Source organism: Dendropsophus ebraccatus, chromosome 1 (genome assembly GCF_027789765.1).
Source record: "Dendropsophus ebraccatus isolate aDenEbr1 chromosome 1, aDenEbr1.pat, whole genome shotgun sequence".
Classification (NCBI taxonomy): Eukaryota; Metazoa; Chordata; class Amphibia; order Anura; family Hylidae; genus Dendropsophus; species Dendropsophus ebraccatus.
The window spans coordinates 196,793,432-196,817,239 of record NC_091454.1 but is presented as its reverse complement, the minus strand read 5'-3'; the positions used below and the strand labels follow the sequence as shown (position 1 = coordinate 196,817,239).

The window sequence follows — 23,808 nt, the reverse complement described above, 5'->3', positions numbered from 1 at the left end:
TGGAGATGCTGAGAAAGAAGGTTGTTTTCTTGAAATCTTCAGTCTTACTAATATGTAAATTATGTGGTTTGGCGCCCTGGGGGCGGGACTACAGGTAAGAAAATTACCTTCATCCTCAGCATCCCCGACCCTTAAACTCTTCTAACCTACGATGTGACCATAGTATGGTTATTTCAATGTACATATTAAAATATTCTTAATATATATCCTTTTGGCTTGAAATCAGAAATAAAACAAATGATACCTTTCCCTTAGCTCATGGCTATTGGCAAAGTTATAAAATTGTGTTTTTCTTCTAAGCTCGAGTCGTAGAGGCCTGGCTGAGCTGCAGCATGCATGCCTCCTCCCTCCCCCACCTAGCCCTGATTGACTTCCAGCACTAAGCCCTGTACATCAATCATACTGGGTAGGGAGGAGGCATGCATGGTGCAGCTCAGCGCATTCTCTATGACTTTATAACTTTGCAAACAGCATTTAGTTACGAGACTTATATCTATTGCTTTATCCCCCTGCCAGTTGTGTGGCACAGGGGACTATGGCCGCTGGTCCATAGCTTTGGAGCTAGATGCCTACTGAAATACATAAGTCACTGGACTATACGACCACTACTCTAGTACCAGCAATTCATTGCAGACTTTATAAAAACAGTATATAATGCATGATGTGACCCACTAACCATAACGCTGTTTATTCTCATCTGTCTAAACAGGATACTGAGTGTTTGCAGTGTAAGCAGATTGTCGGACTCCTCATTGGCATGGCAAAGTCATCCCCGATCCCGGTATGGTGGCCTATCTTATATATTAACGTACTGGATCATCATTATGTTTCAGCTAATAGACAAATGCTGGTGACTTTTGCAACATAGAGATAGTAATGGGTACAAACCATAGAATTTGACCAAAAGCATTTATAGAACCCTATAGTATAGACCAGGGGTGTCAAACTCGCGGCCCTCCAGACTGTTGCAAAACTACTATTCCCATCATGCCTGGACAGCCAAAGCTTTAGCTTTCCCATGGCTACATGGACAGTGGTGGCGCTGTTTTGGCTAGAAAGTAGCTCTATTTTTTTTTTATCCCAGATAACACCATTAAATTGCATGACAAAATATAGCAGGCTGTTCCTCTTCCATTGTTATGAAATGTTCTTTGTCTGCAGACCTACGTCAAGAACTTTCTACATGAACAATGTTCCAGAATTCCTCCCTTTCAGACAGAGTGCATAAAGATAGTGGACGAGTATGAAGAGGTTATAATAAGTGTTCTGGAAAACCAGTTTGTAAGTATCAGCCGCTTACTGCTCTATATAATCACAGTACAATACACAGGACAAGATTTAAAAAAAATGGAAAATTTTTTAAATAAATTTATAAAAAAATTATAACTTATGTGGAGGCCTTAAAATACAACTGGACTACTGACCCTTATATTGTTACAGGCCCCTGAGCTGTAAACCTAGTACCGGGAATGCATTATTACTATCCATTCTCCATTGTCCTAGTCCCGGCAATGCATTATTACTATCCATTGTCCTAGTACCAGGAATGCATTATTACTGTCCATTGTCCTAGTACCAGGAATGCATTATTACTATCCATTGTCCTAGTACCGGGAATGCATTATTACTATCCATTGTCCATTGTCCTAGTACCGGGAATGCATTATTACTATCCATTGTCCTAGTACCAGGAATGCATTATTACTATCCATTGTCCTAGTACCAGGAATGCATTATTACTATCCATTGTCCTAGTACCAGGAATGCATTATTACTATCCATTGTCCTAGTACCAGGAATGCATTATTACTATCCATTGTCCTAGTAACGGGAATGCATTATTACTATCCATTGTCCTAGTACCGGTACTGCATTATTACTATCCATTGTTCTAGTACCAGGAATGCATTATTACTATCCATTGTCCTAGTACCGGGAATGCATTATTACTATCCATTGTCCTAGTACCGGGAATGCATTATTACTATCCATTGTCCATTGTCCTAGTACCGGGAATGCATTATTACTATCCATTGTCCTAGTACCAGGAATGCATTATTACTATCCATTGTCCTAGTACCAGGAATGCATTATTACTATCCATTGTCCTAGTAACGGGAATGCATTATTACTATCCATTGTCCTAGTACCAGGAATGCATTATTACTATCCATTGTCCATTGGCCTAGTACCGGAAATGCATTATTACTATCTATTGTCCTAGTACCGGGAATGCATTATTACTATCTATTGTCCTAGTACCGGGAATGCATTATTACTGTCTATTGTCTTGCAGAATCCTACGTTCATTTGCACCACAATAAAAATATGCCATGCCGAAGAATCCCTTTCCTGGAGCCCAGATCATCCCAGCAAAGCAGTGTTGGAAAATATAATACCTCTCATCCGAGACACTATACAAACTATGCATGCCAAGGCAACCAAGGTAAGATGAGGTCTAGCGGGTTGTGTTCGGTATGGTGACGGTCAACAAAATGGCTATTGAAATCCAACTGCTTGATCAGGGACAGTGTTTGCTTTCGGGACAATCCTAGAGTACAGTATACGTACTGTATACACTGTTCAGGTACTCTGCATTCATCATGGTACTGTATTGATATGACTGGTTGTTTTACAGGACATAAAGGAGGAATTGCCAATCCCAATGCCGCTTTGCTGGATGTGTAAATCATTTGTGGGGAAATTCGAGGCTGCGATCCCAAAGGTAAATTCAGAACTTTATCTGCCAAATATATATATATATATATATATATATATATATCATCTAACCATGATGTTTCATATTTACAGCAAGCTATTGCAAAGGGTGCCTCAGAGCTATGCCTTGCCCTACCACTGAAGGTAGCCGGGGTGTGCCAGTGTATAGTGGAGAAGTATGTGGTTATCATTTTGGACACCATCTTAGGAAAACTGGGACCAAAACTGGTGTGTGGCCTGTTATTCATGTGTGTTACAGGAGAGAACTGTGCGCCAGGTGAGTGCGTGGGATATTCCCCTATAATACCAGGACTTATTATTATAATTTATAGTTACAGGCCATCTATTGCTCAAGTTACCATCAGAATCATCACCAAATAAATATGTGAACCCTTTTAGTCTTTGTTCCTTCCTCAGAGGTGATGCCAGTGCTGGAATCTGATATAACCTGTGACACTTGTATGGCCATCACCTCCATTGTGAAGAGTACAAGTGGGGTCAACATGACTCAGGAGGGAATCAGCATTGCCCTCTCCAAAGTGTGCACCTCCTCGAAGGATTGGAAGGAGGTAAGAATGATAGAGAGCAATGGTGGAACCTTCGGCCCTCCAGCGGTTGTAAAACTACAGTTCCCATCATGCCTGGACAGCCAAAGCAAACGCCTATACAACATATCACATATCATCAATGGCTTCTTTAATGTACCTTTTATGTTCTTAGTGTTATGCATTCATTGAGGATCACCAGGCAGAACTATCCAGTCTTCTCCTGAAACCTTGGGACCACAAGATTACCTGTCAGGTATGTTATATTAAAGTGGTTATCCAGGGAAAATCTTTTACTTTCAAATTAACTGGTGTCAGAAAGTTATATAGATTTGTAATTTACTTCTATAAAAAAAAATATCAAATTTTCCCATACTTATCAGCTACTGTATGTCCTGCAGTAAATGTTTTATTTTAAATCTGACACAGTCTTTCTGCTGACATCTCTGGCCGAGACAGGCACTCTGTCTCGGTTTTCTTTTTTTTTTTTTTTAAAGATTTTAAACTCGGTCTCGGTTTTCTATGAATGCCCATAGAAAACCTCTCCTGCTCTGGACAGTTCCTTTCTCGGCCAGAGATGTCAGCAGAGAGCACTGTGTCAGACTGAAAATAAAACATTTCCTGCAGAACATACAGCAGCTAATAAGTATGGGAAGACTTTAGATTTTAAAATAGAAGTAAATTACAAATCTATATAACTTTCTGAAACCAGAAAGAAAAAGATTTTCGCTGGACAACCCCTTTAAACAATAGTCTATATTATTGATACCAGGGGGAAAAAAAAGTACTCTGGATATGGTGGACTCTATATATGTAGGTGGATAATACCTAAACAAATATAAACTCATTACCTTTTGCTATTGTAGTAACTCTTAACTTGAATATTTCTCTCCATAGACCCTAGGTGCGTGTCCAGCTCCTTCAGAGACCATACCTCCTGAGAACAGTGCCTGCACAGCGGGACCCTCATATTGGTGCCAAAGCCTGGACAATGCCAGAGAATGCACGGTTTGTGATGTCACTCACCTTTGAACAAATCCCCCCTTGATATTCCTTTTAATAATAGTTATTTGGTTATAGAGTTATACATCTGAGGCTCCATAGTGTGCTGGAGCAATCATACTGTGCTATATAAAGACAGCCATATATGAATACATCTGGGTATATGGTTCACCAGACATCCACGATATGTGTACCATTGAATTGTAAGGCCTTGTTTAGGGCAGAATATTAAACTGTACATATAGATTTAGGAATGGGCACCAACATTAATAGTCAGCTTTAGTCCACAAGCCTTTCACTTGTTTCCACTGTTGAATCTACTTTCCCCAATATGGTTTTAAATTGAATCTGTCAACTGCTTATCATGCTCAGAGCTTAAAAGGGGTACTCCCATCTAAGTAATTGTTCCCACAATGAAGGTTGTGCTCGCTGTGCCTCTGATCCATTCATTCTCTATGGGGTTGCCGAACATTCAGTTCAGCGCTCAGAAATCTTCAACAGCCCCTTTAAGGGCCCCTTCACACTGCGGAAAACAGGAGGAAATTCCAAGTGGAATCCCCTCCGCGGACTCCATGTCAATTCTTTGAGCAGAGACCCGCGGAGCCCTATACAGAACATTGAGACACTGGGCCTGACGGAATTCAGAGCGGAGTTCACAGTGGGGATTCCTCTCAGAATTTTCACTGTGTGAAAGGGCCCTTAGAGAAGGAATGGGGTGCAGGCACGGATAGGGTTCCATTTTATTGCAGGGACAATGGTATCACTGGGAGTCCCTGTAGTTGAGTTGGGCGACGCCTCCTTGACACTTGAGCTCCAAGCACGATATGAAGCTGACAGATTCCATGTCAAATAACCAGCCTCTTAAAATGCTAACCTATGAATATAAAATCTGGGTGGATTATCTTGTACTTTTTATCTTCCAGGCCCTAGGACATTGTCTGGCTCATGTTTGGCACTGAAGTCCTGTTTTTCACCAGTTATTTGTGAGAATAAGCCTTTGCCCCTTCTGACAATAAAAATGACTCTATATACAATAAGTGTCTTCTCTTATGTATATTCAACTGCCAAGGGAGAAGCTCAGAAATGACATCAATGCCTAGTTGCATCAATGCCTAGATGATCTACGTTGTAGTTTAGCTCCAACCTGGCAAAGATGTGATATGTGACCACTGCTTAGCTGCAGAAGCCTAAGGAGTTCTGAGGTAGTCTGAGACACGCCCCCACCTTCTCATTGGTTCAGGCTGCTGCTCTCTCCTGTCCCACTGTAGCTTTACCTCCTCTGATTGGCTGCTGTTGATAAGTATAAGCTGCACCAGGAAGTTAGTGAAAGGGGGTCTGATTTCTATTACTAAACCACAAGTAATAGAAAGATTATCAGGTCCCTACTGCACATAACCTGAGGTGAATGAGCCGTAGTAAGAGGGCGCTGGAGAGCCCCATTAAAGTGTTCATATTTACTCAGCCTTTAAAGCGCAGACACAATAATAAAACAAATATAAATTAATAATGAAAAAAAAACCCTGTTTAAAAGAGTTATCCACCTTATAACATGTGTAAAATTGTTCAGTGTACAGTATAAGTAGGTGTAATCCCAATGCTAAGTGGTGGCCACTGAGGGCAGGGCATGGCCACATGCTTCTCCATGCTCGGCCATCTTATGGACAGAATCACCACAGAGCAGGACAGCAAAGCCTAGAGGAGGGGAGTGTGATTTTGGCTCTATGAGGTACACAGGGAGGCCCAGATCCTATCTGCAAGATTTGAGCGGACAAAAACAAAACAAAAAAAAACATCCTTGTAACATTATTCAGAGATAAAGCTCCAATGCATATATAAACTTGGCCTAATATTTTTCTCATCTAGTACATTTACTATCTAAAGCCAGTTGAGAGGGGTGTTAGCACTGTGGACAGCATTCTGAATGATACAGATGTCTTCCTCAAAAGGGGAGGTCGGCATAGTCTGAGGACCTCTGTTCATGTAGCTAAAATACAACATAGACATAAAGATGAACAATCCATTATATGTGTTTCTACTCCAAGCACATTTTTGTAAATTAGGTGGTATGGTGGGTTGTGCTATTTGGTAAAGGGGCACGAAGACTGACAAATAGGTGTATATCGTAATCTTATGGGACTGAGTCTTTGCTATGGATTAAATGGCGAGTTGCACATGCGTGTCGCTGCTCTATTTATTCTCCATAGGAGCTGCTTAAGGTAGCAGAGTGTGGTACTCGCCCATCTGTCACCTCCAGAGACAGTGAATGGGCGGGCAGCATTAAGTTTTAGGCCACATTTACATATCTGCAGCTGGTGGCAATTGCACAGACTCCTTCATAGGTGATGGGTGATATAAAGGCCGTATAATGGCTTGCCATTATTGTCTGGGCAGGAGATGGGTGAACAAAACAATATGCACTCACCTCCTTGGCACGGACTAATCTGCTGGATATGAACCAATAGTAAAGTAATTTAATTCCAAATTAACAGGACCTGATTGATTATAGAGCCATCAAGGCAGTAATTTCTGCAACTGATGTATTCATTTGGAATATCCCCATTTAGATTAATGGAAGGGATTTTATTTGTTGCAGAAATCTCTACAACAAACAAGTGTCAACAAACAGATGTCCTGTAAATTTTCCAAATGAACAAAAAAAATAAGCAAAAAACATCCACAACAAATTTTCAGCATTTCAGCCCCGTGTGAACATACCCCTAGGGTAGAACTGTCCCCAGACGTGTTCTTAAAGTGTCACTGTCGTGAATTTTTTTTTTGCAGAAATCAATAGTCCAGGCGATTTTAAGAAACTTTGTAATTGGGTTTATTATCCGAAAAATGCATTTTGATCATGAAAAAGCAGTTTGAAGCTCTCCCCCCTGTCTTCATTGTTCTCCTATGGAGAGAGCTAAAGAAAAGACCAAAACAGGACAACAAAGAGTTAATCTACAAATCCCTCAGGGGATATCTCCTGTGACAGTCACCAGTGACCTGTCTGAGCTCAGATTACAGCTGTCACCCAGCTCCGTGCCTGTAATCCTCTGTTATCTGCTTTCTGCTGCCGGCTAACTCCCTCCTTCCTCCTCCCCCCTCCCCTCTCCCTAGAACAGACAGGGTACGTCTCCTGCAACAAGTCACAATTTTCAGATTTTTCAGAGTGGATGAAAAAGAGGAAGGAGGGGGGGACCTGGGAAAAGGCTTTTTACATGCAGATAATGGCAGATTTGGCTAATAAACCCAATTACAAAGTTTCTTAAAATCGCCTGGACTATTGATTTCTGCAAAAAAAAAATACGACAGTGACTCTTTAAGATAAAATCCTGCTACTGTGGTTTCTAAATTCTTCTCTTTGCACAGTCCTGTGTTTCTGAATCTGTGACCAGGAGCCTGTGCTAAAAACAAGCTGCTGGATTATCAGATGCACTATGGAAGCAGATGGTATTATACATATAATAAAGGCAGAATATTGGAAGAAAACAGTTATTTTATTCAACAAAGATTACAAAACAAAAACAATATAATGTGAACCTGTCTCCTTCTAGACCCTAGATAAATATATACAGTCACACAGTGCACAGGAGTCATGTCAGGTATTCTAATGGACAGGAATATAATGGAAGCTGTTCTTTTACCCTTCAATAATACATAAAACATCTGAAACTATTTAATTTATACATCAGGGTTTCCATTATAACTATTCTTTACAGAATTCTCCAGTCTCTGATGAGTAATGCCCGGACCAAAACACAGATAGTATGAAGTGACCAGCTCAGTAAGTGATGGAGACACTGGATGACAATACTTGATCCCAGAGGTCAGCAACACTGTCACCTGAATAGAGATGAAGGACTGAGGGAATACACAGAATGCCACCAGCACCCCCAGTATGACAATAATGGAAGCCAAGCCCAGCACTGGATTGTGGTTCTAGTTTTCTTAAAACTATGGCAGGAGAGGAGGCTGAGCAGGTGTGACACCTCCAAAGTTCTCATATGTTTTCAGTCCAGTTTTCTTTATGCCTCTCCTTCCACGTTTGTATGGTATAGATGTGGGTGTTTCATGCTCCCTCCTGGTTCTGTTCTCCATCGTCACGTCTCTTCCAGATCTATCGGCGATAAAATTAATAATCATTACAGACATTTGGGACTGTAGAATATGTTGTGAGAGGGAAACTTAAAGGGGTACTCCAGAGGGGGAAAAAAATGTTTTCAGATCAACTGGTGTCGGAAAGTTATAAAGATTTGTAAATTCTAAAAACTCAAGTCTTCATACGGCAGCTGATAAGTACTGGAAGACTGGAGATTTTTAAATTGGTAATCTACAGAGTAAATTACAAATCTGTATAACTTTCTGACACCAGTTGATCAGAAAAAAAAATTTCTCTCGGGAGTACCCCCTTCAAAAGATAAATATATTTTTCCTTCAATGATGAAGCTGTGGGTTTTCTGGATTATTCTGTAGGCCTAATTTTGCACACCACACTGTATGTCAAAATACATGAAGCCTTATAAAGCAAATTCCCCTAAATGTCACATCTTTGGCATCAACGAGATAAAAAGTTGCAACATATCACATAGCACTTGTTGCACGACCAGTTCCTAAAAGGCACTTTTATGCACTCTGTGGATGGAAAAGCATAGAGGTGTGTAGTTTAGTGCTTCTGCACCTGTGCACACACTCTCTCCTTGAAAGGAGCCAGCCAGTATAAAAATTGTCTAGCTGAATTCCTTTTTTCTAATGTGTATAGAGGCATGGATGCTAAACCAGGATTCCAAACTGGTTGGTCAATATTGGGGAGAACATCAAGCATCTCAAGCTGAAGTATTGATTCCTCACCTCTCTTCAGATAACACAAATCCACATTCCACTGATATTCAGACTCAGACCTCTTTACTTCTAAAGCACACAAGCTCCTTAATGTATCATGAAAAACACATACCTGGATATAGGCCTCTGACAGTGTGATCATCTGGGGCAGGATGTCTGTTACTTGCAAGTCTTGCAGTTCATACCATTTCCCGGTGCCCTAAACACAGAACACATAGAAAGGTGACAAGGTGAAAGGTGACAAGATTGCATATAAAATAGACATCCTCTTTACATAGGTTCTCTTCATAGATTTAAAGGGTTTATTCATGCTTAGGAAAGCACATCTACTTTCTTGCAAAAACAGCACCAAAGGTTGTGTGTGGTAACTTCAGCTCCATTCATTTCAACAGAACTGAGCTGCAAAAACCCCACACCCAAACTGAGGGCAGGAGAGGTGCTGTTTATAGATCAAAGCAGCCATGTTTTTCTAAGGACTTACTAGTCCTCATGCCTCCGTTAAATTGCTCCAGAGGCTCGCTGATGGCCGCTGGCTGTTATTTTCAGCTGGAATCTGGGTATGTTACGTACCCAACTTCCAGCATTAACACCACGGTCCGGCTAAGCGATTTCCCACTCAGCCAGTTCCTGCCCCCCCTGCCATCCTGATTTTTTTGTATTTCATGGGACCTCTCCTTTAAGGTATTTAAAAGTTGAAGGGAGAGTTGCACCTCCATTAATAATTCAGAAGCAAGAATAAACCCCACGACTTCCTATGACAAAGGTGCAGATGCATGGCTATACTCACATGGTGGAGAACATGAATACGGTATGAACCTTCATTGGGCTTCCCATCATGCACTATGTTTGCTATAAGATCATACGTTGTGTTCTTGTGCGTTGTCTGAGCTTCTTCAGCCAGATACTCACGTAGATCCACATTCCTAGAAAAAAGATGGGTTAAAACATAGTATTACACTTGGTGTGCCACCAAAACCCTACCTTAGAGGCACTAAAACCGGCCCAGAGCATACATCTGCCTGTGCACTGATTGGCTGATGAGGAGCAAGGGGAGTCGGGAGCCTCACACACAGCCGCGGCGCCGAGCAGGTAATGTAGGCTCCGGGCGGTCACATATCCAAAGCAGAATAAAAGAACTTGCAGCGTAAAATCCGCTGCGAATCTGGTACATGTGAAGGTACCCTAAAAGGTAATAAATAGAGGCCAGTTGTGACCAAAAAGCTTCCACCAGTCATTGTGCAATGAATGATTGGTCACCATCAGTAAGTGGCGTACTACACGGCCCAATCACTATAGTAGATGAGCGCTGATATATATTGTTAGCGATGTCTGTGCAGCCCTTGCTTGAAAAGAGAAGTTCATCCATTACCTCTCCTCGCTGCTGACCATTGTCTCTAAAGTGACAAGCCGCTCAGCTAGTCTCTGGCCTGTCCCTGCCAGTTATTGGCTGGGCGGTCTGTCACTTCAGAAACAGTCTCTGAAGTTGCACCATCGGCTGCAGGGAGAATCGAGAAAGACACCAGGGAGCGTGGAGAGGTAATGTATGAACTTTATTATGTTATTTGCACATTCATTGGACATTGATCGTGCATCGCCATTACACGTAGGGACGTGCAGGCGGCGGCCTATGATTTTAGGTCAGAACCAAAAGACGCATTCAGCTGATTGTTGTCTTTACTACACGGAGCAGATTCGGCACATTATTGCTCCATGTAATAGGACCCTAAGTAATTACAGAATGTATGACCACAGCAGTGTAGCACTATAATACTATACTCTGTAAGGAATGATATACTCACGTGATAGGGAAATTCACAATAGTTGGATTTTTCTCCACAAAAAAGTTGTTCTTGGTAAAACGCTTTATACAGAATATCAAGTATGGAGGCAGCTTGGTCAGCTGGAAACGCTTCAGGAAATTCTCCTTGTAGGTCTTGTACTCCTATAAAGACAGGACTTAAGTGGTGAGCACCGAAAAGATTTCAGACATTACAGAAAGACATAGGCATATGAGCGATGTATGAGGGATACGGCAAATGATGAAAGGTCTTGTGGAAAACCGGAAAATCTTTGGATTTCTGGGGTTGGGAGAAACCCATCTCTCCCCACACATTCTGCTAAACATTAGAATAGCTCTGCATCCGTTACTCTACCTTTTCTGTAATGCCATTGAACTTAGCCAAAATGCTAAAGAGAGGCACTTGGGGGATAATGAGCTGTTCCTTCTCATCCTTATAGAGAGGGGCGGTAGGAAGGTCCAGAGTCAGGTACATAAAGGGGGACTCCAACATTTTCTCCTGGTATTCTTTATTTTCCAGTAGAGCCTCCTTCTCTTCGGCTGGCTACAGATAGAAAACAATGGTGCAATGTAAAGTGTTGGTCTTATCCCTGACGCCCCCTTTAATATGGATTACTATAATACGCCCAGTTTCCAGAACCCCCGGCAAACGGATGATTTTGTGCGGCTTGTCAGATTGTTTCCCTGCAGGGTAAAGTGGTATTGCCTAAAGGCCAATGGGTTGTCCATGTTATACTTTGATGGTCCATATCTGCCAGAGTATAAGCAGCTGACAGCAGCTCTATATTTAAGCTAATAGAGTAAGGTCCTGAGCAGGGACCCCCACCCTCACGCTCCCCGACATTCATGCACTCATTACTTAAGGAGAACCTGTAAAAAGGGCAATTAGGGAGCAGCTAAAGCCATTTTCTACCTGGGGCCACCTTGTACAACATGTAACATACTCCAGATTCTGCTGTAAGCCATGCTATTTGCTAGAACCGCAGGTAACAGTTCCTATAGGGCACTCACTTCTACAGACTACGTAATATGGGCTGTGCTCAACTATATACACGTCATTTATGAGACTGCTGTAATATTGTGCAAGATGGAAAAACTCTCCAATGAGCAAACAATGTCCTAGGAACATTTCATTACCTCTCAAGTGTTTTGGGAAAAGGTGCGTCCAGACCATAGATATGTGCGCTTTGTTTTTTTAAATAAATTTAAGTGATTTGATTAATATTTCTGTTTTGGACCACTTTTTCCTACCGTGTTTGAGTGTCTTTATATAAGCTGATGACACTAGCAGCTCTGTCTATAAGATTACAGTATATTTGTCACTGATGCATGTAGCCAACACAGTATGTTAACTCTTACCAAATCGGGATGAGGCAGCTTCTTGGTGAAAATCCGCATAGATCCCTGGAATACATCTGTTACTATGGCTGGAAAAGAAATAAATACATATTAGAAGCCAGATCTCTGAAACCAGGGACTACAAAACCATGGCTACATTCTACTAGAAACTGCACCACTTCCGAGACAGAAAGAGTGAGTGAGTGAGTCAGAGAAAGAGAGTGAGTGAGACAGAGAAAGAGAGTGAGTGAGTGAGACAGAGAAAGAGAGAGTGAGTGAGACAGAGAAAGAGAGTGAGTGAGACAGAGAGAGAAAGAGAGTGAGTGAGACAGAGAGAGAAAGAGAGTGAGTGAGACAGAGAGAGAAAGAGAGTGAGTGAGACAGAGAGAGAAAGAGAGTGAGTGAGACAGAGAGAGAAAGAGTGAGTGAGACAGAGAGAGAAAGAGTGAGTGAGACAGAGAGAGAAAGAGTGAGTGAGACAGAGAGAGAAAGAGTGAGTGAGACAGAGAGAGAAAGAGTGAGTGAGACAGAGAGAGAAAGAGTGAGTGAGACAGAGAGAGAAAGAGTGAGTGAGACAGAGAGAGAAAGAGTGAGTGAGACAGAGAGAGAAAGAGTGAGTAAGTGAGTGAGTGAGTGAGACAGAAAGAGTGAGTGAGTGAGTAAGACAGAGAAAGAGAGAAAGAAAGAAAGAACTAGCTTTCTATCCATATAGAAGACACAGTCGCATGGTTGGCACAGTGTACATAGGGTATAAAGACTCTGTATATACAATGACAGTGCAGTGTCTGTATATACTGTGGCAGTCTCATCTATGTACACTGTGCCAGCCCAGGTGCTATTTATGCAATTACTGGCAATTACTCGGTGGGTTACTGCAAGGAAGAATAGGGACAAATTTAACCAAAACAAAAACACAACTTTATTACTATAATGGCAAATCTGTGTGTAATAACAGCGTGCAGGCAGTTGTGTGGGCTCACTTAAGTATCAAATAAGGTCAGCCAGCTATGCGGTCTATCAATGGACCTTGGGCGGTCTGCCCATACTAGGCATCAGCGCTGAATTCCTGTGCTGCCTTTAGGGGGGGGGGGTCCCACCCCTCAGTCCCTTTTGTCAAATGCCTGATGAATGTTGATAAAATGGCTAGACTGCAGGTTCCTGTAATCTCCCGATTAGAGCAGGGCTGTGTGTCACAACCATTACATTCTCCTGATCATATGCGTCATGTTTGCTGCTCATGACAACCGCGCTCATCACAGGATTTTGTATTTTTCACATTTATTTTGTATCTAAACTAAAGCTGAACGCATCATGAAACGGGAAAATGTTCATCACTATCCATCTGTCCTTTTGTAAATAACCTGCTGTCCAAAAGGCCGTGAAGTGTAGTAAATGGTTGTGTCTGGCCAGGCAGGGAATGGAGAGCAGCATGAAGCCTACTGACAGCTCCAATCACATAGGCAATATAAATGTAAAGGGGAGTGATGGCGGATGAAGGTGCGATCTGAGACACCACACCAGTGGGTGCAATGTGAGGAGGAATAAGACCTGTAACAGAGTCTTATGAGCCCTAAAAGCAGCCATCAGCTATAAGATGAAGTGGCTACATCTACTCCCATTCAGGTCATAGGATCCTACTTCAAATTATGCAATATGTATTTTATCCAGAATTAAAATTAACACTTTTGTTACACGATTTTTCCCACTTAAACTCTAGCCAAAAATTAAAAAAAAAAAGTGTCACTGTTGTTAGAACTTACAAAATGTAAACCAACAGTAAATGTGATATAAAGCAAATTTGCAAATTACATTCACTTTTCAGCCACGACATGACGTGGCTGGAGCAGGAGCTGCAGGTGGCCAGCGGGGATCCATGAGCGGTGACACTGCAGGCGGCATGGGGATGGTCAAGTATAGCTACCTTATTATATTCCCTCCACCCCTTCCCCACTATGGATTTTTAGACTCTCCTGGAGTTCTCCTTCAAAGAGACCTACAAATTAAAAGGAAGACTCCTTTGCCACAGTTCCAGGTTCAGATGCCGAGTAGCAGTTGTCATGAATCGCCCAGAATCTGCAACTGTGAAGCCGCAGGGCAAATGAAGACCTAATGGTCCTGGCAATGTGTCCAGTCATATTCCACCCTGTTCCAATAATCATTTTACTCTCTAGGGTCGAGATTTATCAAAAGGTGTCAAATATATAGACTGGCATAAACTTCCCACAGCAACCAATCATAGCTCAGCTTTCATTTTACCAGAGCTAAAAGCTGTGATTGGTTGCTGTGCCAGTAACTATTTTACACCATTTGATACATCCGGGCCTAGATGTATACAGAATATACTGGGAGGATTTACTTACTTTTCTTTTTCTTAGTGCCACCAAGTGCAGAGTTTAATGCATTGAGGAACCAGGAAAGAAAATCTACACCATCACCTAGAAAACACACAAACAATAGGTAATGGTGGACATACCAAATGAGATGCTAAACAATAGACACTGTGGGGGAGATTAATCAAACATGGGGTAAAGTGAAACTGGCTCAGTTGCCCCTAGCAACCAATCAGATTCCACCTTTCATTCCTCACAGACTCTTTGGAAAATGAAAGGTGGAATCTGATTGGTTGCTAGGGGCAACTGAGCCAGATTCACTTTACACCATGTTTGATAAATCTCCCCCTGTGTACACAGTTACAATCATTGTGTATAAATCACTTACTACACAGGGGCCAGGAGTTTCTTTATGGTGCTATATGGAACCGTATGCAGGGAGCAGGGCAAGGAAGGTAGCAGAGTTAAAAGGCTACACGCAGGGTGTACAGGACCTCATTGAGGCACTTTTACTAGGGATCATGGAACGGAATAGAGTTCTGGATCAAGCCAAAACATCTTTAATAAAGACAGCACACACAGCTAGCAGTTCAGTGCTTGGCTATGCTTGGAAAACAGAGAATGGAGCAGTGACATTCACGCAGCTGCTTCCTTTACTGGGTACAAGGAGGCTCTATTCTTGTGGTCTGTTGGGGTCCCAGCATACAGACCCCCCCAATCAGCTAGTTATCCCCTAATCTGTGGATAAGGGGATATCCCTTCAATAGGAACCTGTCATTAGTTAAACGTTGCCTGAACCACTTGAAACAGGAGATTGGGCGTTCAGTCACTAATATAGGGGAGGTAGGCTGGAATCTTCCAGGTCACTTAAATCTAGCCACAGCATTTCACAGAGAATTACAGCCAGGTGTAATAAGAAAGTACGTTACTCTTTCATGCTGGCTAAGGTCTGGGCAGCATAAATATGAGGGTTCCCTTTAAATCTAGCCATAAAAAGGTGCAGCAGCGCTCTAGTCTCACCCTGCTTAGTGATCTGGAAGGTCTTCTTGCTGCAGAGAACCACAGCCTGTAACATCTCATGTGGGGAAACGTGCGCCTTAAAGTTCCTGGGGTTCCACAATTTGCGCATCAGCTCGCCAAACCTTTGAACCAAGAGGAACATTATATCTCCTGGGGGGCGCTGAATTCCACGGTAATTCTCTTCTTCCAAGAAGTAGTTTCTCAGTGGTGGAACATTGGACAATGCCTAGAACAGATACGTAAATAAATTAAGGCTCAGCGATGTTTGGAAGCCACATAGAGAATGAATTGTATCTCAAACAAATGCCACACACTGCGCATGTGGCCACATATGTGCAGTGTGTGCCATTTATTCGAGGTACAATTTGTGAACAGGGACTAAGGGAAAACAGCGGACGGCATGTAGTATACTAGTGCTTTTAAATGTTAAACAGGTTCTCCCATAAAAACATGAAAGACGGCCCCCCACAGACACACACTATTCCTGTGTGGCGGCATCTATTTGATCAACACTTTTTATTCTTGTCTCCAGATGCTGCAAAACTACAACTCCCAGCATGCCCTGTTAGACTCACCTGGAGTACAGCATTGGCATAGTCATTAGCTTTGATGTTGTTGAGCCCCACAATGCCTGGTAGGTAAGTGGTCCCATCGTACGCCCGAGATAACTTGGCTTGCTTGTCCAGATTACGGATCTGAGCTTTAGTAAAGGTAGGTTTTAATACATACTGTGGAAGAAATGGAAAGGTGTGATAAATAATGACGGAGAGATCACTGAGAAGTGTGGGCCTAAGGCCTGGGCTGTACGGCCACCTCTGGTCACTTGCGAGTAGCAGTAAGATTGCAGCATGACTGCAACCACAATGTCATGGGTGCCTTTACAGCCATTGCCAACAAAAAACATACCGTAATGTCTTCCAAGGACGAATCGATGATTTTGTAGTTATCGGGCAGACAGTAAAACATTAGGGTGTGCAGGTTCAAGAAAACATGGTGACTGAACTGAACGCTGTGGATGTAAGCATGAGACTTCAGCCCCCGACCTGGAGAAAAGAAAAAAACAAAGCAGGAGTCAAACATGAGAAATTTGCCCAATCGGCACTGGTACTATTCATTCTGAGCCGGTCACTTACCCTGGAAGTACTTGCCGCACACCAGACAGGCATAGGCATTGATGTGGGACAGGGAAATAGAACACAACTTCTCAAAGTCGAAATCCAAGACACTCCTGTAAGAGGATGATAGTGTAAGGGTAGCTTCGCAGAAGATCCGCAGCAGATTTGATCTAAATAACTGAACACAGCATCAAATCTGCTGCAGATCCTGTACATGTGATTGGACCCAGAAATAATGGGAATGTACAGAACCTGATACACTAATACTGTTCAGCCGCCTCACTGACCTGTTGATGGTGTCCAGATAAGGGCAATGTCTGCTGCGCCGGTCTTCGGGCTCATGGCGGCCATACTTGGCTTCAACTGAAATATACAATACAGAGAGTTTAGGTTTCATGCACAGATGATGCCAAAGTATTCTGAAAATACAATAAAATTATCTACTCATATGTCAAAGACTACACTCTGCTAAGTCCAGCCTTACAGCAAAGGAAGGAAGAGCCAAGACTATACTCTAGAAACCATTCAGTTCTATGCCACATAGCGTGACAGTGTTCACTATAGGGTCCCACCTGTTAAACTATCACAGTAGCCAGTTATTAACTCGCTAAAATACTTCATCTCCCTGAAGAAGACAGACTAAGCGGAGCAGACAGTCCTGGCATCGAATGGCTTAATAACTCCTCTCTTCATCAGCTCAGATGTTATAGGCCAGCCTATAGGGAACTTGGACATAAAGGGGTTACTCTACGATTAAAGAAGTTATCCAGGATTAGAAAAGGCACAGCTACTTCCTTGCAAAAACAGCTCCACCCCTGTCCTTAGGTTGTGTACGGTATTAAAATTTATTTTCATTCACTTCAATAGAACTGAGCTGCAAAACCCACACCTAAACTGAATAAGGGATAGGTGCTGTATCTGGAAGAAAGCGGACATTTTTTTTTTTTTTTTTTAAACAAGGACAATCCGTTCAAAATTTATCACCCATCCACAGGGACCCACCACTGCCCACAAGAATAGGGGTCACTCGTCCCTCTGTGTAAATGGAGTGGCACTATGCATACGCTACAGTAGATCCTCTCTACTTGTAGACCAGGGACCCCAGATAACGTTGTAGTTTCACAACAGCTGGAGCTGGGAGTTTGTAACATCTAGAACCAAGGTCCCCTCCAAAAAGTGTCTCCCTCTCTGGGGAATCCAGCAGAGCTGAGCACCCAGTCACACATTCATTTGAAAGAAAGACATACTTCATTTCAAGGGATCGGAGTTGGTCCCCTGGGCTGTAATGATTTGCCTTTATAAAGTTACAGCACTTCCTATTAACCATCTCCTAGAGTCTATTGGAAGTTTCCCACCTCCAACACAAGGTGAACCCCTAATAAAGAGCCACCTTGGAGGCAGCCATGCTGTTTACCACAACTGAGATTTGACTGTGCGTAGCAACCAATCACAAGCCTCCTTACTTATTTTCATAACAGTTTAAAAAATGAAAGCTGGATGCTTATTGGCTAACAGCATGGTAACCACAATGTATGTATCCCGGTACTCGGTGCCCCACACACACCTGCGTCTTCGTCTAAACTCTCCTCCGCTTCACGTTTTAGCCGTTTCTCCACGTTCATCCTGCTCACAACGCCACCGATGCGTCCCGAGCCTCGAATCTACCGGACGTCCCGCCCCCCTCACACACAGAGCCCATTGATTGGTCCGCGCAGAATAAAAACGAGGTTTGAAACGCAGACATGCTCTGAGCTCTCATTGGTTTCTTGCCGTGTAACTTTTGACCGGAGGTCACCAATCAGCGTTGAGTTCGGCTGAGTCGCGAGCCAATCAGGTGAGAGAAGGATTAAATCGCGCATAAAGGGGATTGGCGGCTCGGTGGGGGGATAGTGATCGTAGGGGGTATGGAGGAAGAAGCGGAGCCGCGGGCGAGGTCGGGGCCCGGCGGGCGGCTGGACATGAATCATGGATTCGTTCATCATATCCGGCGGAACCAGATAGCACGGTGAGAGGGCCAGGTAGTCATTGAGGTTACTGCATTGACGGAAAGGCATGCTGGGAAATGTAGTTTTTTTTAATTACCTTACAGTGAGCTTCAAGCAGACCCTCTATGACAGCTGTTTGCTGTCCGGGCATACTGGGAGTTGTAGTTTTCCAACCACAGGCTGCATGCCACCATTCTATGATATCTATATCCTTAAAGTGGTCAGAGCACATTAGTTTTTGTCCTAGTGAGAAAATCCCTTTAAGAAGCCGCTTTATACTAGGCTGTTATATAGTAATTGGATTGTTTTCTTGTATTTTTCACCAGAGATGACTATGATAAGGAGGTGAAACAAGCTAAAGAGAAGCAAAGGAAAAGGTACAGCGCAGGACCACCCCGACCCAGGAAACCAGACCAGCAGGTCTACCACCCGCGTCCCAGAGGTGAGAGTGCTATCCTGTACACCCCCTATATTGTGAATGGGGGATTCCTGGGTATTAGACATAAAGGGGAACTCCTAGGTTATAGCACTTAGGGCCCTATTACACCAACAGATTATCTGACAGATTCTTTTCAGCCAAAGGCCCAGTTCACACTCAGCAAAACAGGCAGAATTGAAGAGGAAAATTTACTGACTGAAATTCTGGCGTACAGATATAGTGCGTAATTCTGCACAATTTCCACACAAAAATTGTGCGGAATTGCGTGCAAAATCTGTACGCCAGAATTTCAGTCACTCTTTAATTCTGCCTGTTTTGCTGAGTGTGAAAATTCAGTGCGGAAACGAAGTGGAAATAGCGCGGAATTCAGCGCTGAATATTTACAAGGCGTAAAATTAAATCGCCATTGATTTTCAATCGGATCAGCCTACCAGAATCCGCCCAGGGAATTGACATGTTAGACGAAAAGCGCATCCGTGGCGGAATTTTCTGCGCAGAATTGGCGGAAAATTGACACGGATTACTCTCGAAATTCTGCCTGTTTTGCTCAGTGTGAACTAGGTCAAAGCCAGGAATGGATTTTAGAAGAGGAGGAATCTCAGTCTTTCCTTTACGACCTGTTCTGTTTATAGTCTGAAAACACTTGTCTGTTGGTGTAATAGGGCCCTTAAAGGGGTTGTTCAACTTTTTTTTTTTTTTTTTTTTTTTTTTTTTTCCTTTTAAATCAACTGGTGCCAGACATTTGTAATTTATTTCTATTAAAAAAAATCTCAAGTCTTTCAATACTTATCAACCACTGTATGTCCTGCAGGAAGTGGTGTATTCTTTCCAGTCTGACAGTGCTCTCTGCTGCCACCTCTGTCCATGTCTGGAACTGTCCGGAGCAGTAGCAAATTCTCATAGAAAACCTCTACTGCTCTTTAGACTGGAAAGAAAACTCTACTTCCTGCAGGACATATTGTAGCTGATGAGTACTGGTGAAGTGAAGAGCTTAGATGAATTCTTCTCCCAACTTGTTCTAGTGATCTGTGGGATCTCAACACCCAGACGCCAACACAAAACATGTCACATTTGACGCCCCAGATGTTTTGTTTCAGTAATAGGCCATCATCCCCTGTTAAAGGGAATCTGTCAGCAGGCACCTAGCTTTCCCAAGTACTGACAGATGTAGATGCTACGTATAATCACAGATCTAATGACACCTCTCCATGGATACTTCGGGCTCTGGAAATGTTTTGCTATTTGAGGCAACAGATAGTCCAAATAAAGGCTCCACCTTTTAATCTTTTAGTTCATGTAGCATTTCCAGTAATACCATGTCCATCGTCCTGTTTCCTCCAGAAAAGCCGAGCTGCGCTGCTGATCTAGTGGACGACGAGCTGAGTGACAGCGACTCCAGTTCAGATCCCGAGACGCCCGGAAATCAGCTCTTCTGTTTGGAGTTTGAGGCAGACGGGGGTGAAGTAACATCTGTTATTGTGTACGAGGTGTGTTACTAAGAAGGAGCTAGAAGTGAGAATCATGTTCTGCTTAGTATATGGACCCCTGTATCTACAGGCTGCACTCCACAATATGTCACTACAGCAGGAACGTGGCTTCTGACCTCTTAGGCCTCGTGCACATCCTGCTCTGTCCTAGAAATGGAACTTTAAGGCCATGTTCACACACAGTATTTCCGTCCGTCTTTTTTCAACCAAAACCAGGAGTGAGCTTCTACAACCTCTGCAACTATATTTTCTCTCTACACGTGTACACAGCCTATATGATTCTCCCTAGCAGACTCCCTTGTATATTTCACTCGCGCTCTTTCTCGCTGGCTCGCTCGCTCGCTTGCTTTTTCTCAGAAATCTGTGTGTGTAAAAGGACCCATAGTTGCTTCATTGTGTATTTGAGAAACAAATCATCAGAAAAAAGAATCCAGTGCAAAGGTTTCCAAAGCCTTTAACCTCTTCCCTACAAATAATGTAGCAGAACACCATGGAAGTCAGTGACGTCATACACTATGCGATATCACTAGGCCAGAATGCTCTGGTGCTGAGCTCGCTTCATAGAGAGTGAGGGTGGTAGCCGTATCCTCAGTTAATGACAGGCAGCAACGATCATGTTGCCGCCTGCCTTTAACCCCTAAAACGCCCGGATGGTGAAAGTAGTGATATGTGCTGCTGACCGATCGGTGCGGTGATCCTGATTTAATAACCCCAACACTACTACATTGCTGCTAGAAAACCAGATAACTTATTTTCTCCCTTTCATCTACGTTGCTGTAGGATGATGACGCTGAGCAAATCGCAACGAAAATCTCGGTAGAGAACCAGCTGGAAGCCAGAATGAAGGAGGCCCTGAAAAGACGGATTCAAGAGGAGATTGCCAAGAGAAGGGTCCACCGCTGACCTCTCCCCATTCCTACCCATACAGACTGTATATTCATGTATAGGAATCCACCTTTATCTCCAGTCTAAGTCAATGCATCTGTTTACTGGGGAGCACTGGAGAACCTGTACGAGCCGTACTGTGCCAGGGATGAAGAGCAGCATTGGTATCATCTATTGTCTGCTGTGGGAGGAGTCTGTTCAGAAGTTTTAGGGGATGCTATACAGCAGTGCCTTATACGCTCTTCAAGAAACTGGCACAAGTGTGTGTTTTTAGCCAAGTATTTATTGTTTTGTTTACAGAAATGGAGTATTTTCTAAAATTTCGGAATGTTGTTGGGCATAAACCAAATCTCCTCCAAATAGTCTTTACAGAACACTCCAGGGAGACACAAGCTCCATCTAGATGATCAATAAGTGATCCTGATACAGATGAGGTGGGAGCTGCGATCCTGCATTTTTAGCCTATCAGATGCCCCAGTTGGTATTAAAGGGGTTTATCCAGGATTTGAAAAAAACACAGCTACTTTCTTGCAAAAACATCGCCACCCCTGTCCTCAGGTTGTGTGTGTGCAATTGCAATTCAGCTCCATTAACGTAAGCAGAAAAGAGCTGCAAAAGTATACCAAAACTGAGGACAAGAGTGGTGCTGTTTCTTTAAGAAAGTAGCAATGGGGGGTGAGGGTCCTGATGAAGGCCCCCAAGTCTAACATCTTAGCCTTCCTAATAGGGAAATACAAGCAAGCACAATATGATATGATCATGTGATTGCTTGTATTCTAGATTACACAAATGTTACTGGGTCAAAAAAAAAAACTTTCAAAAAAATTATGTAAACAATAAAGATTTCTAATGGCAGTGCACAATTTGCAGGTTTTTTTTACTACATACCCCAGATTGGTACCAAGAAGAATGACAACTAGCCCAGCAAAAAACAAGCCTGTAATTACTCTGCTTCATCATCTGGTGTGTAAAAAGATGTAGAGAGTAATAAAATGTCCAAATAACTGGAGAAAGAGCCATTTATAGTAATAGCATCTCAAGGTAGGATTTCCATTTAAAAGGGTTATCCAGGATTAGAAAAAACATGGCTGCTTTCTTCCAGAAAGAGCATATCTCTTCAGTTTAGGTGTTATTGCAGCTCAGTTCCAATGAAGTGAATAGAGATAAAGTGTAATACCAGTCATAACCTGAAGACAGGGATGGTAGTGTCTTGGTTTGTTTTGTTTTTTTTGGAAGAAGGCAGCCAACGTTTTCTAATCCTCAACAATCCCTTTCATTTCTTGAATTTTCCTATTCACTGATTTTTATTTTATTTTTTATTTTTTTGCATCCTTTTTTTTTTTTATTTTATTATTTTTAGCATCTTCCAGATGAGTAACAAAAATTAACCAGCACTTTATTGAACAACTTTAAAATCCATTATTTGAAACCACAAAGAGTTCATAGTAAGGCTGGGTTCACACTACGTTTTTGCAATCTGCTTTTTTTCATCCATTTTTTGCAAAAAATGGATGAAAAACAGATGGGAAAAAATGGATGCATCTGTTTTTCCATTGAATTCCATTATAAACAAAAACAAAAAAAGCGGATCCGTTTTTTTTTTTTAATGTACACAAAAACGTGGTCGACCTTATTTTTGTGCCCGTAAAAAAAAAAAAAAAAAAAAGTGCGTTTTTATTTATAATGGAATTTAAAAATACAGATGAAAAATTGGATTCCAAAAACGTAGTGTGAACCCAGCCTAAGGTATAAATACACACAATTAGGCTATGTTCACACACAGTCTTTTTGCTCAGTATTTTTCAACCAAAACCAGGAGTGCATTGAAAACACAGGCTATGTTCACACACTGTTGAAATTGAGTGCGTAGCCGTCATTTAATGGCAAATAATGGTTGTCGTACCAAGAGTTTTTATTTCATGCCGATGTCCATGGGACAAGTTGTCTTATCTCTCAGAGCAGGGTCCCGTTACCCTGCTAAGTATCATGCACACTCCCAACGACTCCTAAAAAACTTCTTTGCCTCGTGGAGGATTAAAGGGGTTATCCAGCGCTACAAAAACATGGCCACTAACTTCCAGAGACAACACGACTCTTGTCTCCAGTCCAGGTGTGGTTTGCAGTTAGGCACCATTCACTTATATAGAACTGAGTTGTAAAACATGCACCCAAACTGGAGACAAGAGTGGTGCTGCCTCTGGAAGAACGTGTATAAGGTTTGTCTCTAGTCATGTGAGCTGCCATTTTGGTGTAGCCCACAGAGTTTAGTACAGGAAGTGATGCCTAAGCACTTCCGGTTTGTGAGGTCAGCACCCCCGG

The 23,808-nt window shown here is 42.5% G+C and overlaps 3 protein-coding genes across 8 annotated transcripts in view; 2 read left to right on the top strand and 1 right to left on the bottom strand.

Annotated features, from left to right (window-relative positions):
• Positions 1–5,281, top strand: part of SFTPB (surfactant protein B) — an 80,913-nt gene extending 75,632 nt beyond the window's left edge. For all 5 annotated transcript variants that reach the window (XM_069943906.1, XM_069943876.1, XM_069943896.1 and 2 more), the window contains exons 3-11: positions 710–781; positions 1,162–1,281; positions 2,297–2,446; positions 2,639–2,725; positions 2,812–2,995; positions 3,136–3,287; positions 3,439–3,519; positions 4,161–4,271; positions 5,189–5,281. In XM_069943906.1, the coding sequence (XP_069800007.1) occupies positions 758–781; positions 1,162–1,281; positions 2,297–2,446; positions 2,639–2,725; positions 2,812–2,995; positions 3,136–3,287; positions 3,439–3,519; positions 4,161–4,271; positions 5,189–5,224 (945 nt within the window). In that variant the 5' untranslated portion in view covers positions 710–757 and the 3' untranslated portion in view covers positions 5,225–5,281. The remainder of the gene's footprint in view (positions 1–709; positions 782–1,161; positions 1,282–2,296; positions 2,447–2,638; positions 2,726–2,811; positions 2,996–3,135; positions 3,288–3,438; positions 3,520–4,160; positions 4,272–5,188) is intronic.
• A 2,450-nt stretch (positions 5,282–7,731) lies between these two features.
• USP39 (ubiquitin specific peptidase 39) lies at positions 7,732–18,651 on the bottom strand. 2 transcript variants are annotated; one of them, XM_069943778.1, is made up of 13 exons: positions 18,258–18,651; positions 16,981–17,056; positions 16,712–16,806; positions 16,485–16,621; positions 16,154–16,306; positions 15,579–15,804; positions 14,589–14,663; positions 12,250–12,317; positions 11,246–11,434; positions 10,892–11,034; positions 9,880–10,015; positions 9,205–9,291; positions 7,732–8,370 (listed from the first exon to the last, which is right to left on the bottom strand). In XM_069943778.1, exons 1-13 carry the CDS (start codon positions 18,313–18,315, stop codon positions 8,323–8,325), a joined length of 1,491 nt encoding a protein of 496 aa, XP_069799879.1. In that variant the 5' UTR covers positions 18,316–18,651; the 3' UTR covers positions 7,732–8,322. The 2 variants fall into 2 exon arrangements, with proteins under 2 accessions (XP_069799879.1, XP_069799889.1); XM_069943788.1 differs by lacking the exon at positions 18,258–18,651 and adding an exon at positions 17,266–17,403.
• C1H2orf68 (chromosome 1 C2orf68 homolog) lies at positions 18,538–22,343 on the top strand. Its single transcript, XM_069943801.1, has 4 exons — positions 18,538–18,698; positions 19,005–19,120; positions 20,459–20,604; positions 21,385–22,343. Exons 1-4 carry the CDS (start codon positions 18,598–18,600, stop codon positions 21,505–21,507), a joined length of 486 nt encoding a protein of 161 aa, XP_069799902.1. The 5' UTR covers positions 18,538–18,597; the 3' UTR covers positions 21,508–22,343.
• The last annotated feature ends 1,465 nt before the right edge of the window (positions 22,344–23,808 follow it).